General features: G+C 44.6%; 1 protein-coding gene and 1 pseudogene across 1 annotated transcript in view; both read right to left on the bottom strand.

Annotated features, from left to right (window-relative positions):
• Positions 1-846: 846 nt before the first annotated feature.
• On the bottom strand, positions 847-1,437 carry LOC120841162 (annotated as a pseudogene).
• A 1,113-nt stretch (positions 1,438-2,550) lies between these two features.
• Positions 2,551-14,965, bottom strand: part of LOC120841163 (enteropeptidase-like) — a 32,973-nt gene continuing 20,558 nt past the window's right edge. The window contains exons 5-7 of the mRNA XM_040212021.1: positions 9,898-9,903; positions 6,472-6,719; positions 2,551-2,817 (exon numbers count right to left, since the gene is read on the bottom strand). Coding sequence (XP_040067955.1) covers positions 2,551-2,817; positions 6,472-6,719; positions 9,898-9,903 — 521 coding nt within the window. The remainder of the gene's footprint in view (positions 2,818-6,471; positions 6,720-9,897; positions 9,904-14,965) is intronic.

Below are 14,965 nucleotides of genomic sequence, written 5' to 3'. Positions count from 1 at the left end.
GACTCTTGTGGCACCTTGAGACGAAATCCCACTCCACCCACATCAACTCGTATTCCGCCACGGGATTAGCACGCAAGACATTCTCCTTACGTTGCGCCACCAAGTCCTTAACGCTTATTCGAAACTGCAGACGAGAACGGTGGTGGCGGTGGACGTTCGCAAGGCCTTCGACACCGCCCCTCACGAGGCGGTCATCCAGAGCTCAGTGCTTGCCGGAGTGTGCGGCCACCTCCTCAATTTCGTTAAGAGTTTCCTGAACGACCGTAGGCACAAGAACAAAGCCGGTGACTTCATCGGACCCTCTCAACCGAACAGGACCGGGGTACCCCAGGGCGCGGTCCTCTCACCCAACCTCTTCAACCTGGTCATGGCAAGACTTCCCCCACTCCTTGAAGCGGCTCCGTCGCTGCGCTTCGCCGTATACGCCGATGATGTCACCATCTGGGTAACAACGGTATCGGCAGGCGAACACGAGCACACGATTCAGCTTGTCCTCGACGACATACAGGCCTTTCTTCGGAATCTGGGCATGACTGCGTCGGTCGAGAAGACCGAATACGCCTTGGTTCTCAACGGGCTCCACAGAAAGACCGAAAGGGTCCGCAACCAAATCGCCCACAGCATGGCCGGCGAAAGGATACGGCAAAAACCCTCCATTCGGATCCTGGGAGCCTACATAGATCAAGATGGGAAAGACACCTCGTGGGTGACGAAAGTCGCCTTGCAGTGCAGATCCCTCCTCCGCCTCATCCCTAGAATCACACACCTCCAGTGGGGCACGCGGGAGACAGTAACGCGCCAGCTCGTCACGGCGCTGCTTGAATCCCGTATCCTCTACGGCTATACCTACCACGTCCTCACGCCAAGGCAGGCGGAGCAACTCGAAAGACTCATTCGCGAAGCCATCCGCATCGTCACCGGACTGCCTAAGCACACGCCCCTCTGGGAGCTGCACGCACACTGCGGCATGAACCTCCTGCTGGAACTCGCCGAACAGGCGCACCTCGCTTAGAGAGACCGCCTCAGCAGCTCGACAGCTGGGGTTTCTATATTGGAAAAGCTCCGCGTGTCTCCCAGTCTGGACGCCCGCCCGGCAGACGCGCGCTCGCATCCTCCGGGGGTCGCCCCGGTCACGCTTACCGAAGGAAAACCCCTCCCCCGAAACGTGGGACCTCCACCGAGCAGAACGGAGCGACGCAAACGCTTTGCCAAGGCCCACACACGTAGCGTCGCGCACAAATCACCACCTACGCACGCCATAATCTACACTGACATGGCGGAAACTTTGCTGTCGACTGCCGGCGACGACGGCGAAGGAGAGGACAGAACCCCCAAGCACGTCCAGGCTGTCGCGTGTGTCGACACCGCCCATGGCATTCCGAACGCGGCTCCACTTTGGACCACTGAAGATTTCGAAACTTTGCAAGCGCAACTCATGGCACTCCCCCGAGCATCTCAGTGGGTTCTTCAAATTTTCGCACCAGCAGACATCGCTCCTACTGTTCACCGACTCGACCCGCGCGTACGAAACTTGCAGACGAGCGTGCGGGAACCCCTCAACCTATACGGGAATAGTCGGCGAGTCTCTCGCCGCGTTCCTAGAACTTCGAAACAACCTCAACATCCAAGCTACTATTTCCTCTGTGCTGCCCTTGCGGGCAGCGACGGCAACGAGTGGGCCCAAAGCGAGGCGCGAGCAGCAGCTCGCCAGATGCCTTCCGCGCCGAATGCATTCCACAACTCAGCCGACGAGGCAGCCGGTCCGGCCGACCCGTTTGCCGTCAAGGAAAGCGCTAAACAGCGAAGGCGGAGAACCCTGCGGCACCTACGTGAGGAACGGGAGGAACGCCCGGACGAGCGGTTGCGTCCCGTTCTTCCGATGCCGAATGACCTACCGAGGAGCACTAAGACCCTCGTCCGTCGCCTCGCGACCAACACTGTCCTCTCCCCGGCACTGCGCCATAAGTTCTTCAGCGACGACTCCCACGGGGGGGGCGTGTCGCCGGTGCCGCAGGACCGCGACGGCTGCCCTTGTTGTCTGGAAGTGCAAGCGCCACGCTCGCCTTCGGAAAACAAAACTGAAGGAACTCCCAGACGAGATCCGTCCGGCGACGTACGTCGATTGGATTCTGCCCACCAGTCGTGACAAGGCGATCGTCTCCCTGGTGTGGACAAAGCTGGCGGAGTTCGTTGACGACGACGACGGCCCCGGCGGATGACTTTGCAGCAGCCAAAGGCGCTGGGACCCAAACCGCCGTGACGGCAATGGCGGATCCTTAGGCCCACACCGATGCAGACGACAATGGTGCATTATATGTGTGTATGGTATACATATCCATATATTATATATAACAGGGCAATAAAGAACGTTCCAACAATATCAACAACAACCCTTGAGTAAACTTTGACGTTTAGTGTTGTAATCAGGACTAGTGTCAATTTGTTCCCAAACGCTTGCTTAAAAGGTTCATTTTTAGAAGTGAATTGAAGATACATGACAAGAGTATATGATAACCTGTTAACGATTTATTTCACTACATTTGTCGTCTACTACGGAATCATTGACACGTTGTAAGAGTGAAAGAATGCAGTTACACATTTCTTTCGAGCCTCGTCCTTCATACATAAGTTATGTTTCGGTGATTCCGAATCCTGATATTGCTGCATGAGGGGTAAAATAAACCTGTCAATAAGGTGTGACACCCTAATATGATGTGATGGCCCAAGAGGGTGAAAGCACTCATCACCTACAGCATTAATAGCAGCAAGAAACCATTGCCCATCTTTTTCGTACATCAAAGGTCCTCCACTGTCTCCCTGAAAAAAAAAAAAAAAAAAACGGTGTATTATTGAACAATTTTCAGAAAACTTATACAAATAAAGCGGGGATATCATCGGAACAAATTCCTACAGCTGATTCAGGGCAGCAAGTTGGTGTCTCACGCCATACTAACTGCCTTCACTTTTTCGTAACATTTGTTTTTTTGCAATATATGTATACGTTTTTGGCCAATACGTTGTGGTGAAAAAAAAAAAAAAACAGTTGCTAAAGTAAAAACGGTTGTCACCCTACGTCAACATTTTCGCTCGGGGACAACAATTTGTATTCTGTATGCGAAAAAGATTGTACATCAAATGTATATTTTTTAAAAAGAGTGGTGATACCGAATAGCATGCTTTCTGGGGTATACGGCATTACCACTATAAAACAGTTCCAACGTACTCTCTACCCTTTTATAAAATTCAAATAGAAGTATAATAAATTATTTCTAAGACGTGAATAAATAAAACCTGTTTATGTCGCGTCACGTACACAGGCGAACGAGGAGACCGATGAGGTTGAACTTATCGCGATGAGTACAGACAGAAGCACAAGAGAGATATCATTCAACTTCTCAAGCCCTTCTGGTTTATAGTGGACGCCATTGACAACATGGTAGGTGCAATGTGGTGTCCGTTTAAGGTGAGCCTGATCATGAAGGGCTTTTTCTGGGAAATTTGAAAGTGCCTTACTTGAAAATCATGCATATTTAGGAGCCCGTTGCGTACGCTGCATAGAGACATTGGGAATAAGAGACGCTTCACGCTCTCTTCTGGTATGGTTTTGCTACACGATAACGCTGTTGATCATGTTGCGACCATTGTACTGGATGCATTTGCTGAGATAGGGTGAGAGATTTCCTCTATCCAGATTACATTCCGGACATGTCACCATCTGACTTTCAGTTTCTCGAACCCTTCAGGAGAGGCTTAAAAGGACCACAATTCTACTCCTGAGTGCGAGTCATTGCTGTTTTTACCAATGGTTCAAAAAGACAACAGAATCCTTTTTCGCGAGTGCTATCCGACAACCTCTCAGAGCAGGGGGAAGCACGTGAGAATGCGCGCAGTGGCTTCTCTGACTGAACTCTGGAGAATTCCTGTTTTCTTCCACGGGGTGCTAAAATTTTACTTGAACAGATTTTCTTAAAAAGGCGAGAGTTACACGGCTGTTGTCTTGGGCTTTAACTTGTCAAGCTCAGTGGACATAGGATGAAATAAACGTCGCAATAAGGCGGCTAATTAACCAGTATAGGTCGAACTTTTAAGAAGCGGTTTTACAAAGCATGTAACGATTGCAATCTTTACTGGAATACCTCTTAGAGTCATTACCAATTTAAGCATTTAAAAAAAAGAAAGGGTTTGTGAGTAGTCTACTGATCGTTTTTTCAGTTTGCTTTTTTTGAGCTTTTATAGAGCGCCGAAGCCCTTCTCGCAATGCCGCCTAGAAGAGTGACGCTGTCTCTTGTCTCTTCAGTAATGTCAGTCTTACGGCACTGTGTCGACGGCGCATTCATCGTGGATGTGCTGCTGAACTAGTAACGACGTGACTGAGATGAACACGTAAATTCTCCGAAGCGTCATTGTGGACGTTTGCGGCGTTTTTTTTTTTTCACGCAGATTCAAAACTGCCCTTTCATCCCCCCTTCCCCCCCCCCCCCACTAAAAAAAAAAAAATAAACACGCAGCGAAATGCAAGATTGATCGACGCCTAAAAAATTGCGAAAAGAAAGTCTTTTCGCAATATCCTTTAAATTTGTGTGGCCTCCTATATTACTTGCCGCCGATACTGCGATTGCAACATCCATAAAACAAATGATTATAAGTGAAATATTAGATTTTAGTGAATTAGCTAATTTGCCGTCACGGTTTCTCCCTTATCTGATGCACGCCAAGCCTGACAATCATATGGGGAAGACAGCACTCGTTCGACTCTCGTTCTATTTTTAAGACAAGTATATTTTTATCGAAATCAAACAACATATATAATGCTCTCTCGACTTCTGCCCCATCTGCTAATGTACAGTAAATTTTCGTTCGCCTTGATAAAGGCACACGAAAGGGTCTCCATTGATAACGCTTTATATTTGAGGAGTTTTAAAAAAAAATATATTCGTTTTTTTGTTTCGACGTTCAAAAATGTACGCTTTGGCCAGCTCTAGTGGTTGCAACACCCGATCGGGAATACTTCACTCAAACGTTGTCGAAGGCTGAATTCAGAGGCACAGCCTTGCTTACATTTATCATTTACGTTCGCGTCAAACATGTTGTAAGTTTCTGCTTGGTTTCTTCTTGCCAATATGTATAGGAAACAATCGACAGCTAAGGGCGCTCACCCTCGCTCTATAGGACTTGTATCGCTATTCTACCGGGTTTAATTGACAAAAGCGGCTCCCGGTTTTTGGGGTTGTGCAAATAAACTACGCATCGACGAAAGTTGAAACTTTATTACAATGCAACGTGAGTGCTAATGAGTGAAAGCGAAAATTTGAGATAGCATTACCTTCATCAAAAAAAACGAGAGAAAAATTAAATTTGTTTGTGAGCCGACGCTAACCAAAGCCAAATATTTGTAAATTCAAGCAAATGGCACGGCGGGCGTTTGTTGAATTTATTTAAGAATCGTCAACAAGTAAAACAATAATAAGGCGGTAAATTGGGTCAGTCTGTTGAAGTTATACCATGATGGGGAACACAACTCAGAAAACACAGACTACGAAGAGAAACATACACAACATACAGCAGGGTCGTTTCGTGTATGTTCCTCTTCGTAGTCTGTGTTTTCTGAGCTGTTTTCCCCATCAAATAAAGCAATATTTGCTGTTTTTTTTACTTTTTTTTGCTGACAAGTTTATTTATTTAATACTAAAACTAATAATACAGGCATCTCAGATGTTAATTTTTGCGTTTTTATAATTATTAAGCTTAGGTGGACGTCAGCCCCTATTTGTTGTTCATTTCCGGCAAGTATTTTATGCAAGTAACGTCCTGCTTTATGATCATGCATTATCGCACAACTTGCGTCATGTTCTCACTGAGTTCCAGCTTTCTGCGATGCAGACTTCATTTATCTGGGCCGATAACCCATGTTTTTCTTTTTGCGTGTGTTTTTTTTTTTTATGGGACGTTTTTATTCTATGCTTTAATAATAGTCTGCAATAAGGACTGCAACCGTTTTGGCCTGCAGCTGTAACGCAAGATGAGCTCTGAGCAATTATTTAGATTTCTTTACACTTGATACATTCTCGAAGTCTGGTGCCAGGAATGTCACAATGTTGACATTTTGGAGAACATCTACTGAATAAAAGTACGAAAACAACCATAGCGTTTTCAGCTTGTTTTAGAAGGGATCAGTTCAATACAATTTCAAAGAGTTTTAACACAAGTTGCGATGCCTCTTTTTTAATCCCAAGTTCCCATTAACAAACTTTCTTTCAGCGGGAAACTGAACCAATATGTCGTGTTTCCGAGTTGAGTCGGGCTCTTGAATATTTTACGTAAAACATGCAGGTAAATGTTTTTTTTTTAGATTTATTCAGGCAAAAAAGACATAGTTCAATTTATTTTCAAATGCATGCGCGTCTCATGGTACGAGGAGTCATTTAATTTTGTTTTGCAGTTTATTGCAATGATACAATAAATCATACTTACCCCACATAGTCCGCCGTTAGAGCATAGGATGTAGTTTGGAACAGGTGTAACAAGTTGTTGTTCACACTGTTCGTTAGTAATTAAGGATATATTTCTTTTCATCAAGGTTTCTGGTTCAAAATATACCAAAACGCGCTCCAGCTCCGATGATGACGCATCTTTCGTTTCTTCCGCTAAGCTTTCATAATCCACGGAATCGTTGACGTCTTCATCTGTTTCGTTTGATGATTCATCGATTTCATAATAATCTGAAGAAAATTGTAAATCGTAAGATTCTTATTTGGAATGTGCATCGATGGAGAATTTTTCACCGTTCTTTGGGTGGCCTATATCCGATTTGCAATCGTTTAATATTTATAACGCGGAGGTTCATATAACTTAACGTGTGTACCCAAAATGAAAAAATAAAACGATACATTTGTAAAAAAATGGGATTGGTATATATAGGTTTAGCCATTCAAAATAATATATTGTTTACGAAAGAGTTACAGGTTCGTAAAAAAATGTATGAAATACAAACGGGCATTTAAAGAAAAATAGTAGAACGAATATGTTTAGGCTTTTAGTTTTCTGAATAATAAGTTTAGTCAAAAACAGAGTTAAAATTGCCTTGATTATTCTGAGAAAACCCGGTAAACACAGAATGTGTCTAACGAGAGTCATGCGTGCGCCATGAATTTCTCTGCTGGTTGCGGGGAGCTTTGGCTGGTTTCGGATGCACTGCGCACTCAACATACACCTGTGATCTTCGGATTGATCAGAATTGTTAAGAAAGGTTTAAACTTCTTCATGTGTAGAGCTCCATACATGCACGGGTTAATGATAAGTTTTTCTTGGCTTCTGTTTTTTAATGGGCCGGTGTAGGGCCATGAATCTTTAGTACTCTTAAATTGTAAGTATCCGCTTTCGGCAACTGAAGGTAATCACGAGGGAAAAGGTTGATAGCGCCAAATACTCTATCAATTCCTATTTCCCCTTAATTCTGACACGATTTCACGCTCTGCTATCTCTTGATACGGTACGTTTCATAATTGTATAATTAAGCGAGGCTGGGGTGAAGGCATAAAACACGGCAAGAAGAAGAAAAGATGCCTCAAGCAAAGCTAAAATTTATTGCTATAGAATGTATTTACATATGGACTCTCTGAACAAGAAAAGCGAAAGGGAAGCCACAGGAAAAGGAAAAAAACTCGCCAATGGCAAACTCTCAAACACAAAACACACGGTACGAACACGATCTGTATCAAACATATTGAGCTCAAAAAAGATGGTGAAGCTAGATTGTCGAACCCATAGTTCACAGTCCGAACAAACACATACAAAAGAGGTCACCTCACAACCGTGCAGGCGTCGGCAAAACCAATCCTTTCCTTCACACCAGCTGCCATTCAAAAACTGCCAAGTGGGGTCTGGTTCGCAATCTGATAAGTAACGCAGTCCAAAAATCCTGTGCTCACTCTCTAGCGGAATCTATTCAAAATCTGTTCAGCCGTCTCAAGAAAATAAAATACCCTCAAAAGCTTCTGTCCAAGCAGTTCTGCTACATAGTTTTCTCCGAAAAAGAAGGCTAAAAACATTCCTGGCAAGAAAATCATGAGGTCTTCCCGGTTTTTTTTCTTTGAGTACCCCATAACCTCAAATCTCGCTGAATTTGGGCCTCGTACGGAATTTAGCCTAGACTATACCTTAAAAAAATTGACTCCGTTCACTCCGGCCCAATATGGCGGCCTTAAAAAAAGAAGAAAACACAAAGAAAAAAAATTTCTCGTGCTTCGGGGTTGTCTACAAAATCGCATCTGAATGTCGTTCGTGCTATATTAGTCAGACAAAGCGCAGCGGCAATGATCGTGTGACCCAACATAGACGTCATTTCCGTCCACAATAAGGATCCGTATTTGGAGGTTTCAAAGTACGCCCAAAAAAATAACAATTCTATACCAATGTGAATGAAATTTGACGTCTTCTGTGATTTTAACAGACGAAAATGACCACAAACTTGTCTTAAAAGAGTCAATTGTTAAAAGAAACCATGGAACCGCAGTAGATAAGTCGTCCCTATGTTTGGAGGCCGTGTAGAAAATATCTCTTGACCACTAACTTCTGTGTAAGGGGAGGGGGGGGGGGAGAATCTTTGTAATAAAATTGTGTCGTTTTAGTGTGTGTGTTGTTTTTTGGTTCCAAATTTTACGTTTTTGTGTAAATGCGTGTATTTTCCGAATACACGGCGTTGAAGTAGACTCTTTCTTATGTGCTTGTTCGAACAGTGAACTATCGTTTCGAGCACCTAGCTTCACCATCTCTTTGACCTCAAACTGACAGATATACTTGGTGTTCGCACTGTATGTTTTACCCCTGAGAGTATATAATTTGCGATTTTTCCCCTTTTCCCCTGTTTCCCCTTTGTCCTGTCTAGTTCAACCCTGATTTAAACGAGTAGTGCAATGATTTTAATATTGCAATAATTGGCAGTTTGAAATTTTTTATATTGTTTATGCAAGCCCAAGTGACCGAAAGCGTGTCACCTTCCCTTGAAAAAATGCTATTCTGCTGCATAATGGCAAAGCAAAAAACGAATTATTTCCGATCTGCAGCCGCCTGTCGGGGTTACGGGAACTAAAATGACTACCGTCTCTGGGTGATACGCGGAAGTCAACAAAACCTGTCTCCCTCCGCTGCTACACTCGCCGTCAGCCCCGTGACGAACCGTCCTTTGTGTCGATCGCTCGCATCGACCTTCGACGATGCTAATCCTTTAAAAGTCGACAATCGCGGAGGAAGCGGCTTGTCTCTGAAGAGAGGACCCAAGGGGAAACTACGCGAACCCCCAGAGTACGTTACTCGAAAGTCGAAGTTCAGAGTAGACCGGCACTTTGACCTTGTTTTGTTTTGTTTTGACTTGTTCCATTTTTTTTTAATTAGGACTAGCGCTCGCAAGAAAATACGGTTTACTGCTTTTCGTTCCATAGGTGACGCAGAATAATTACCGCAGTTAATTGGCAAAGTCTGAAAATTGTCGCAAGGCCCTTTTAAAGGGATTCTGTGGCAATAAAATGTGAGCTGTGTTTCCATCTCCCTGTTGTTTTGTGTCATCATCGCGGTCTCAGGTAATACTAGAATTATGACCTTGCAGCAGCTACCTTTCGCCCTCACCTTTCATCTTTCACCCGTGGTGCCGTAATTACACATAAGGAGGTATAGGTTTTATAGAGGAACCAGCTACGGGCGCCGCCTGTCACCCAGGGACTATGTATGCCGGACTAAGCATGACTTGCCTCCAACGGTTGCCTGCGAAATAATTTTGGTTTACTACGCATGCGTCACCGCCGACGATCGTCCGTAGACTCAGTGCGGCGGACTACGTATAACATACCGGCGACCTCAGGTTACGGACTAGGTATGATGGACAAGAAATTAATCGCCACGAACAGTCTTCTGCGGCTATCATGCTGGACCAAGTTAACTTGCCTCCGACGGCTGCTTACATACTACGTTCGCTAAACTAAGTTTGTGTGGCCAAAAAAGCTTGCTTGCAGACTAAGTATGCTGGACAAGGTATGACTACCCGCCGACAGTCACCTGTGGAATAAGTATTATGTACTTAGTATTGTTCTCTGCCGACGGTCGCCGGTGAACGAAGTACTCTGGACTAGGTATGACCCACCTCCGGCTGTCGCCCGCGGTACAACCAAATACAGTATAGCTTCGCCAATACTGGAAACTCCTCCGAAAACACATAGGAGCGGCGGCGAACGTGACAGTCGCGCCTCTAGCGGACTCGGAGTCTACGGAAGCAGTCGTCGCAATGGAAAAGTATAGGCTCCGCGACGTCCTCGAGCTTTACAAGCCCCGTATCGTCACCCTAACAGCAGAAACAATTTATTACGGTCAGTTCGCTTGCAAAGCGCAATCCACTGATCGCAACTGCAATGACAATCGAATTGACAACGCGCGCATAGACAAAGATAGAGCAGTTTATTTAGCGGTCTCAAACGCCTCTCGGGGGATCACACGCGTTTGAAACGCGTCTGGGAAGCGGAAAAAAGGCGTTTAGCTACTCGAACTACGTCGTAATCGTTAGAACATGCAAAAACGACATGTTAATATTACCAGAGCAAGCGCACGAGCTGCTGGAGCGTAAAAACAAAATAAAAAGTAAGGATAAAAATGAACGTGCAAACACTTACCGAACTTTGCAGAAAAAATGGTGTCGCCATTCCCGACGAAAATAAGAAGAAACGGGAAAGAGAAGCGAACAACGGCGAATAAAAGAAAGAAGCTAGCAAAAAACTATTTCAACGACGACGATCTTGCGGCGCTTATAGAAAAAAAGAAAGAAAAATGGAAAGCAGCAAATGAGTAGCTGGTGGTCGCCACCGGTGTTGAGTTCACGACAAACAAAGCGGAAGTAACAAACGAAACTAATGAGAAAAGAAGAAAGCGACCCTTTTTTTTTTCAGCTCCTTGTTGTACATTTCTTTATTTGCTTTCGCGGCGTAGGTACGAACTAAAAACAAAACAGGGGAAATAAATAACGTAGTGCAGCTCACACTGCCCGGTTAAACAGAGTCGCAGAAATGTTTTGGTCGCAGGCAGCAATCTTCTATATGTGCTAGCAGTGAGTAACCTTTTTTTGCTTTCAAATTTATTTTTTCAGTGACTTTGGCGGGTTGTTCGTTCGCTCGCTTCACGAAGCAGTTTAAAAGTGCATTCAAGTACTTGTTGACGTAGGTGTCCGTAGGTTGACGTAGGAAGCAGAAGGAAGATTTTACACCACATCGCACAAACTTGTTCTTGCAATGGTAGGCACCACATCGCACAAACTTGTTCTTGATTGCGGCCGGTTGATCAACAAACGATGACCCGTAGCAGACGTGCCAGCCGGAGTACACAAATAAAATTCGAATAAAAATGGGTAACGAGCTAGCTTACACTTCTTAATATATTTAATAAATATCAAAAAGCACGTATGACGATTTTGGATTAGAAACTCAATCGAAGTCGAAAATAGGAGGTTATCGGAGACGACAGTGGAAGAAAACAACAACAACAACAGCAAAGTTGCAGACGGCCCTCAAAATGCCCGGGCCCAGCGCAGACGAACCGGGGGTAGTAAGCGCCGAAGCGAAGGAAAGGGAGTAAAAACTAAGCCAAACAAAGCAAGGATACGCAATTGTTTACACGTCGGGCAAAAAAAAGCAAACAAAAAATATACACAGCAACATATAAGCAGGAGGAAGAAATAACGCGGCAGAGTGGCGTCGCCTCAAAAATAAAAAGAGTGGAGACGGTTCAACGGGTGTCGGCCTTTATCGTAGACGTAAAGAAGCAGCGAAGTAGAGGATGTTGGTCGTCCCCGCGCTAACAATCGGAATTTGTGCACTGTAAATAACGTGACTGAAATCATCTTTTTTCGCGGGGCTACGACGCTCTCCCCTTCTTTCTTTGCAAGCGCGAGAAGTCTGCTTTTTTCGTAACTCCGCTTTGTTAATCTATAATTGCGTCAGATTTGCATATGCACAACGCCTTCTTTCGGAGCATACTGACATCGCCGTAACGTACGTGGTTCGAAATTGACTTCTGCTTCTTCATCCGGAGACGATCTTAACGGGATTAGCCAGCTCGCCTGTTCGACGAAACGGTTATAAGCAAGACATTCATGAGAAATGGGAATTGCAACGACAAAAGGAATTGACTGATAAGAACAATAAAGTTGAAACGAAGCTATGTTCTGAAATGTTTGTACATTTCCCTTTTTCACGAAACAGCGCGAAGGCATACATTCGTGTTTTGCTTGGCTTACATAAGTTGTGACAGAATGTTTTCTTTGGTAGAACTCCGAAATTGCACCCAGAAAGCTGTAACATCTTTCCCACGCGAAGAGAATGTCCTTCACTCATGAGCTGGCACTTATTTTTTAACTTTCAAAGCAGCGAATGTCCGTGACAAATTTTTTTCGTTGGTCACCTCGCACGGAGATAGGCGAAACCAATGCATTTCGGAGAATTTGTCTGCTAGCGGAGACTCCGAGCTCGCCAGGGGCGCTGCAATCACTTTTCGCCCGTTTTCCGCGGGAGTTGCCAGTATTGGCTTCCACGGTATTTGGTACAAAGGTCGCATGCGGGCTGAGAATGCTGGGTTAAGTATGACAAGCAGCCGAAGGTCGTCTGTGGACGACGTATTTTGTACTTAATGTGACTCGCCGGCGACGGCCTGGCAACCAAGTATGCTGGATGATTCGCCAGCGACTGTATACTGAGGCATAAGTATGCTGGACAAGATGTGACTGTGCCGACGGTTGAATGCGGACTGTGTATGTTTGACTAGGTAAAACTCGTCTCGCATGTCGCCTGAAGGCAAAGTATGCCTAACCAAGTATGCTTAATTAAGCATCCCTTGCCGCGGACAATCGCGTCCTACTGCTGACGCGGGTTAGCGGCAAGGCATACAGTTCACTTGCTTGTGCTTTTTTTGATCTCCTACATGCGGCGCCGAAAAAAAGACGTTGTATTAAAGGTCGCATGGTTTGCGGTTAGCTCCATGGTGAATTGTCGTTTGAAAGGGTTGAAAGTGTTACACAATTTCATGACATCCAGCCCATAAAGACATTCTCTGTTGCAAAACGGATGCAGTTTTGTTTCATTCTACCAAACGTGATGAGATGTGGCAGCTTTCCAGGAGCATTATTAGTGAAAACAATTAAGAAAATAGGTTGTACGGTAATGGAATCGTGGTTTTTGATATCCCGTACATGCACTGAGCACGACGTCAAGAGGAGACGTTTAGGACGACGTCTAAGACAACTTCTATAACTTCCTCAAGGGCGACCTGAAGGACAACCTCTATAATAACGTCGAGGACATCAAGTCACTTCAGCTTAAGCGACCGACGCTTACGAGAACACGTGACCGAAGTTAGCATGACTGGAGCTCAGCCGACCAGACCTCAAGCTTCAGCCACCATCGCCTCAACCACGAGCACTTCAGCGACACCCGTTACGAGGCGTCAAGTGGTATTGAGCCTATAAGGCTACCGCTTTGAAACAATTTATGTTGTACGGATGTCCGGCCGGCACGTACTTCGGATACAATATAATCATTGAAAACCTCAGCTACGAAACAAGGTTTTAAACACAACATTGATACAGTGGACCTTTTTAAAAGTAATCTGCACATGCGTACACCCCCTCCCTGGCCTTGCTTCCAGCTGTCGCAATTTTTGCAGGGCAAAGTTCCGGTCGACCAACACATCCAGTAGCGATTTTTGCGCTCATTTCGTCTTTTTTTTATTATTTTTGTTTAAATATACGCTAGTTTGGGGGACAAACGCGAACGAAGATCAATACAACGGCACGATGCCAATGTAATTTGACGGGCAGAGGCAAGTTGGGGTGCCCTTCATTTGGAGTTTGAAGAGTACTCCGCAGACGGCGCTCACTGCTGAAAAAAAGGTCCATTGTCATACTTAATCGTGCATCACTAATTCTTTCCAAAGAATATACTAAATAACAAAAACACGTGATATTAAGTTGTTTTGGCAATCTGCATTCATTTGATTGCTCTAGCTGCAGAAATAATTTAGTTACGTATCAAACACACGGCGAACACCTTTGAAACTGCGAGTTGTGCTGCGATAAACGTCCTGTACTCGGGGACCCAGAATCGCGTCAATGTTAACTTTCTTGATGCTGAATTTCGCACTGACTATATGATCATTCACGTAAATTTCATACAAAAAGGTTAAATTTTGGTCAATTATCTGTTTACAAACTTTGTCGGCGACGTCTGTGTTAAGAGTAAGGTTAGTCAATGACATTCATAGCCTTTATCATGATATGCACGACTGTGCTTCCGTGTCTCTTGAAATATTGTGTGAGAGGCATTTCATTTGATTGGTTTGGAATATACCTAATATAAAATATTCACTCGATATTACACACATCCATGAAAGAACTAATATAGTGTATCATGCTGATATCGTACTGCATGCCAATCTGATCATGCTGCTTATGCTATGTCATTTATAGCACTGAGTCATGCCGACGGTACCGCCCCCCTGTTTTCGGCTATATAAACGATGCCAAATAAACCTTGGTTGTTGTTGCGTTCACGAAGCCAGCAGTGTCGGACTGACTTTCTTATCAGCCGAGAGCGGGCTGATAGATATAGTGTATGTGCCAATAAGGATATTCTTTGTTTTATTGCTAGTTCCTATTTTTCAAAATGGCTCTATCCACATTCCCGATCAATAAACGCTAACATGTAAAAAACATCGGCTTTGTATCAGATATTTCAAAAACTAGCATGTGCTGCACGCCGTTGCAAAGAAATTGTTTAACGAACCATATGGAATCGCCCGCATTTGGTTCCATTTGGTTAGCATTTAAGCATCCGCGGCCTCTCAATGACAGGAATCGGACGCGTGCCGCAGGAAACTGTTTTATTGAGATGCTTGAATTTTATATTTTCTTATATATGTGTCTTTCTTTCTGATTTGT

Source organism: Ixodes scapularis, unplaced genomic scaffold (assembly GCF_016920785.2).
Source record: "Ixodes scapularis isolate PalLabHiFi unplaced genomic scaffold, ASM1692078v2 PGA_scaffold1__304_contigs__length_218370807, whole genome shotgun sequence".
Taxonomy (NCBI): Eukaryota; Metazoa; Arthropoda; class Arachnida; order Ixodida; family Ixodidae; genus Ixodes; species Ixodes scapularis.
Note: the sequence above shows the minus strand (reverse complement) of the source record. Positions and strands in the feature narration are given on the sequence as shown.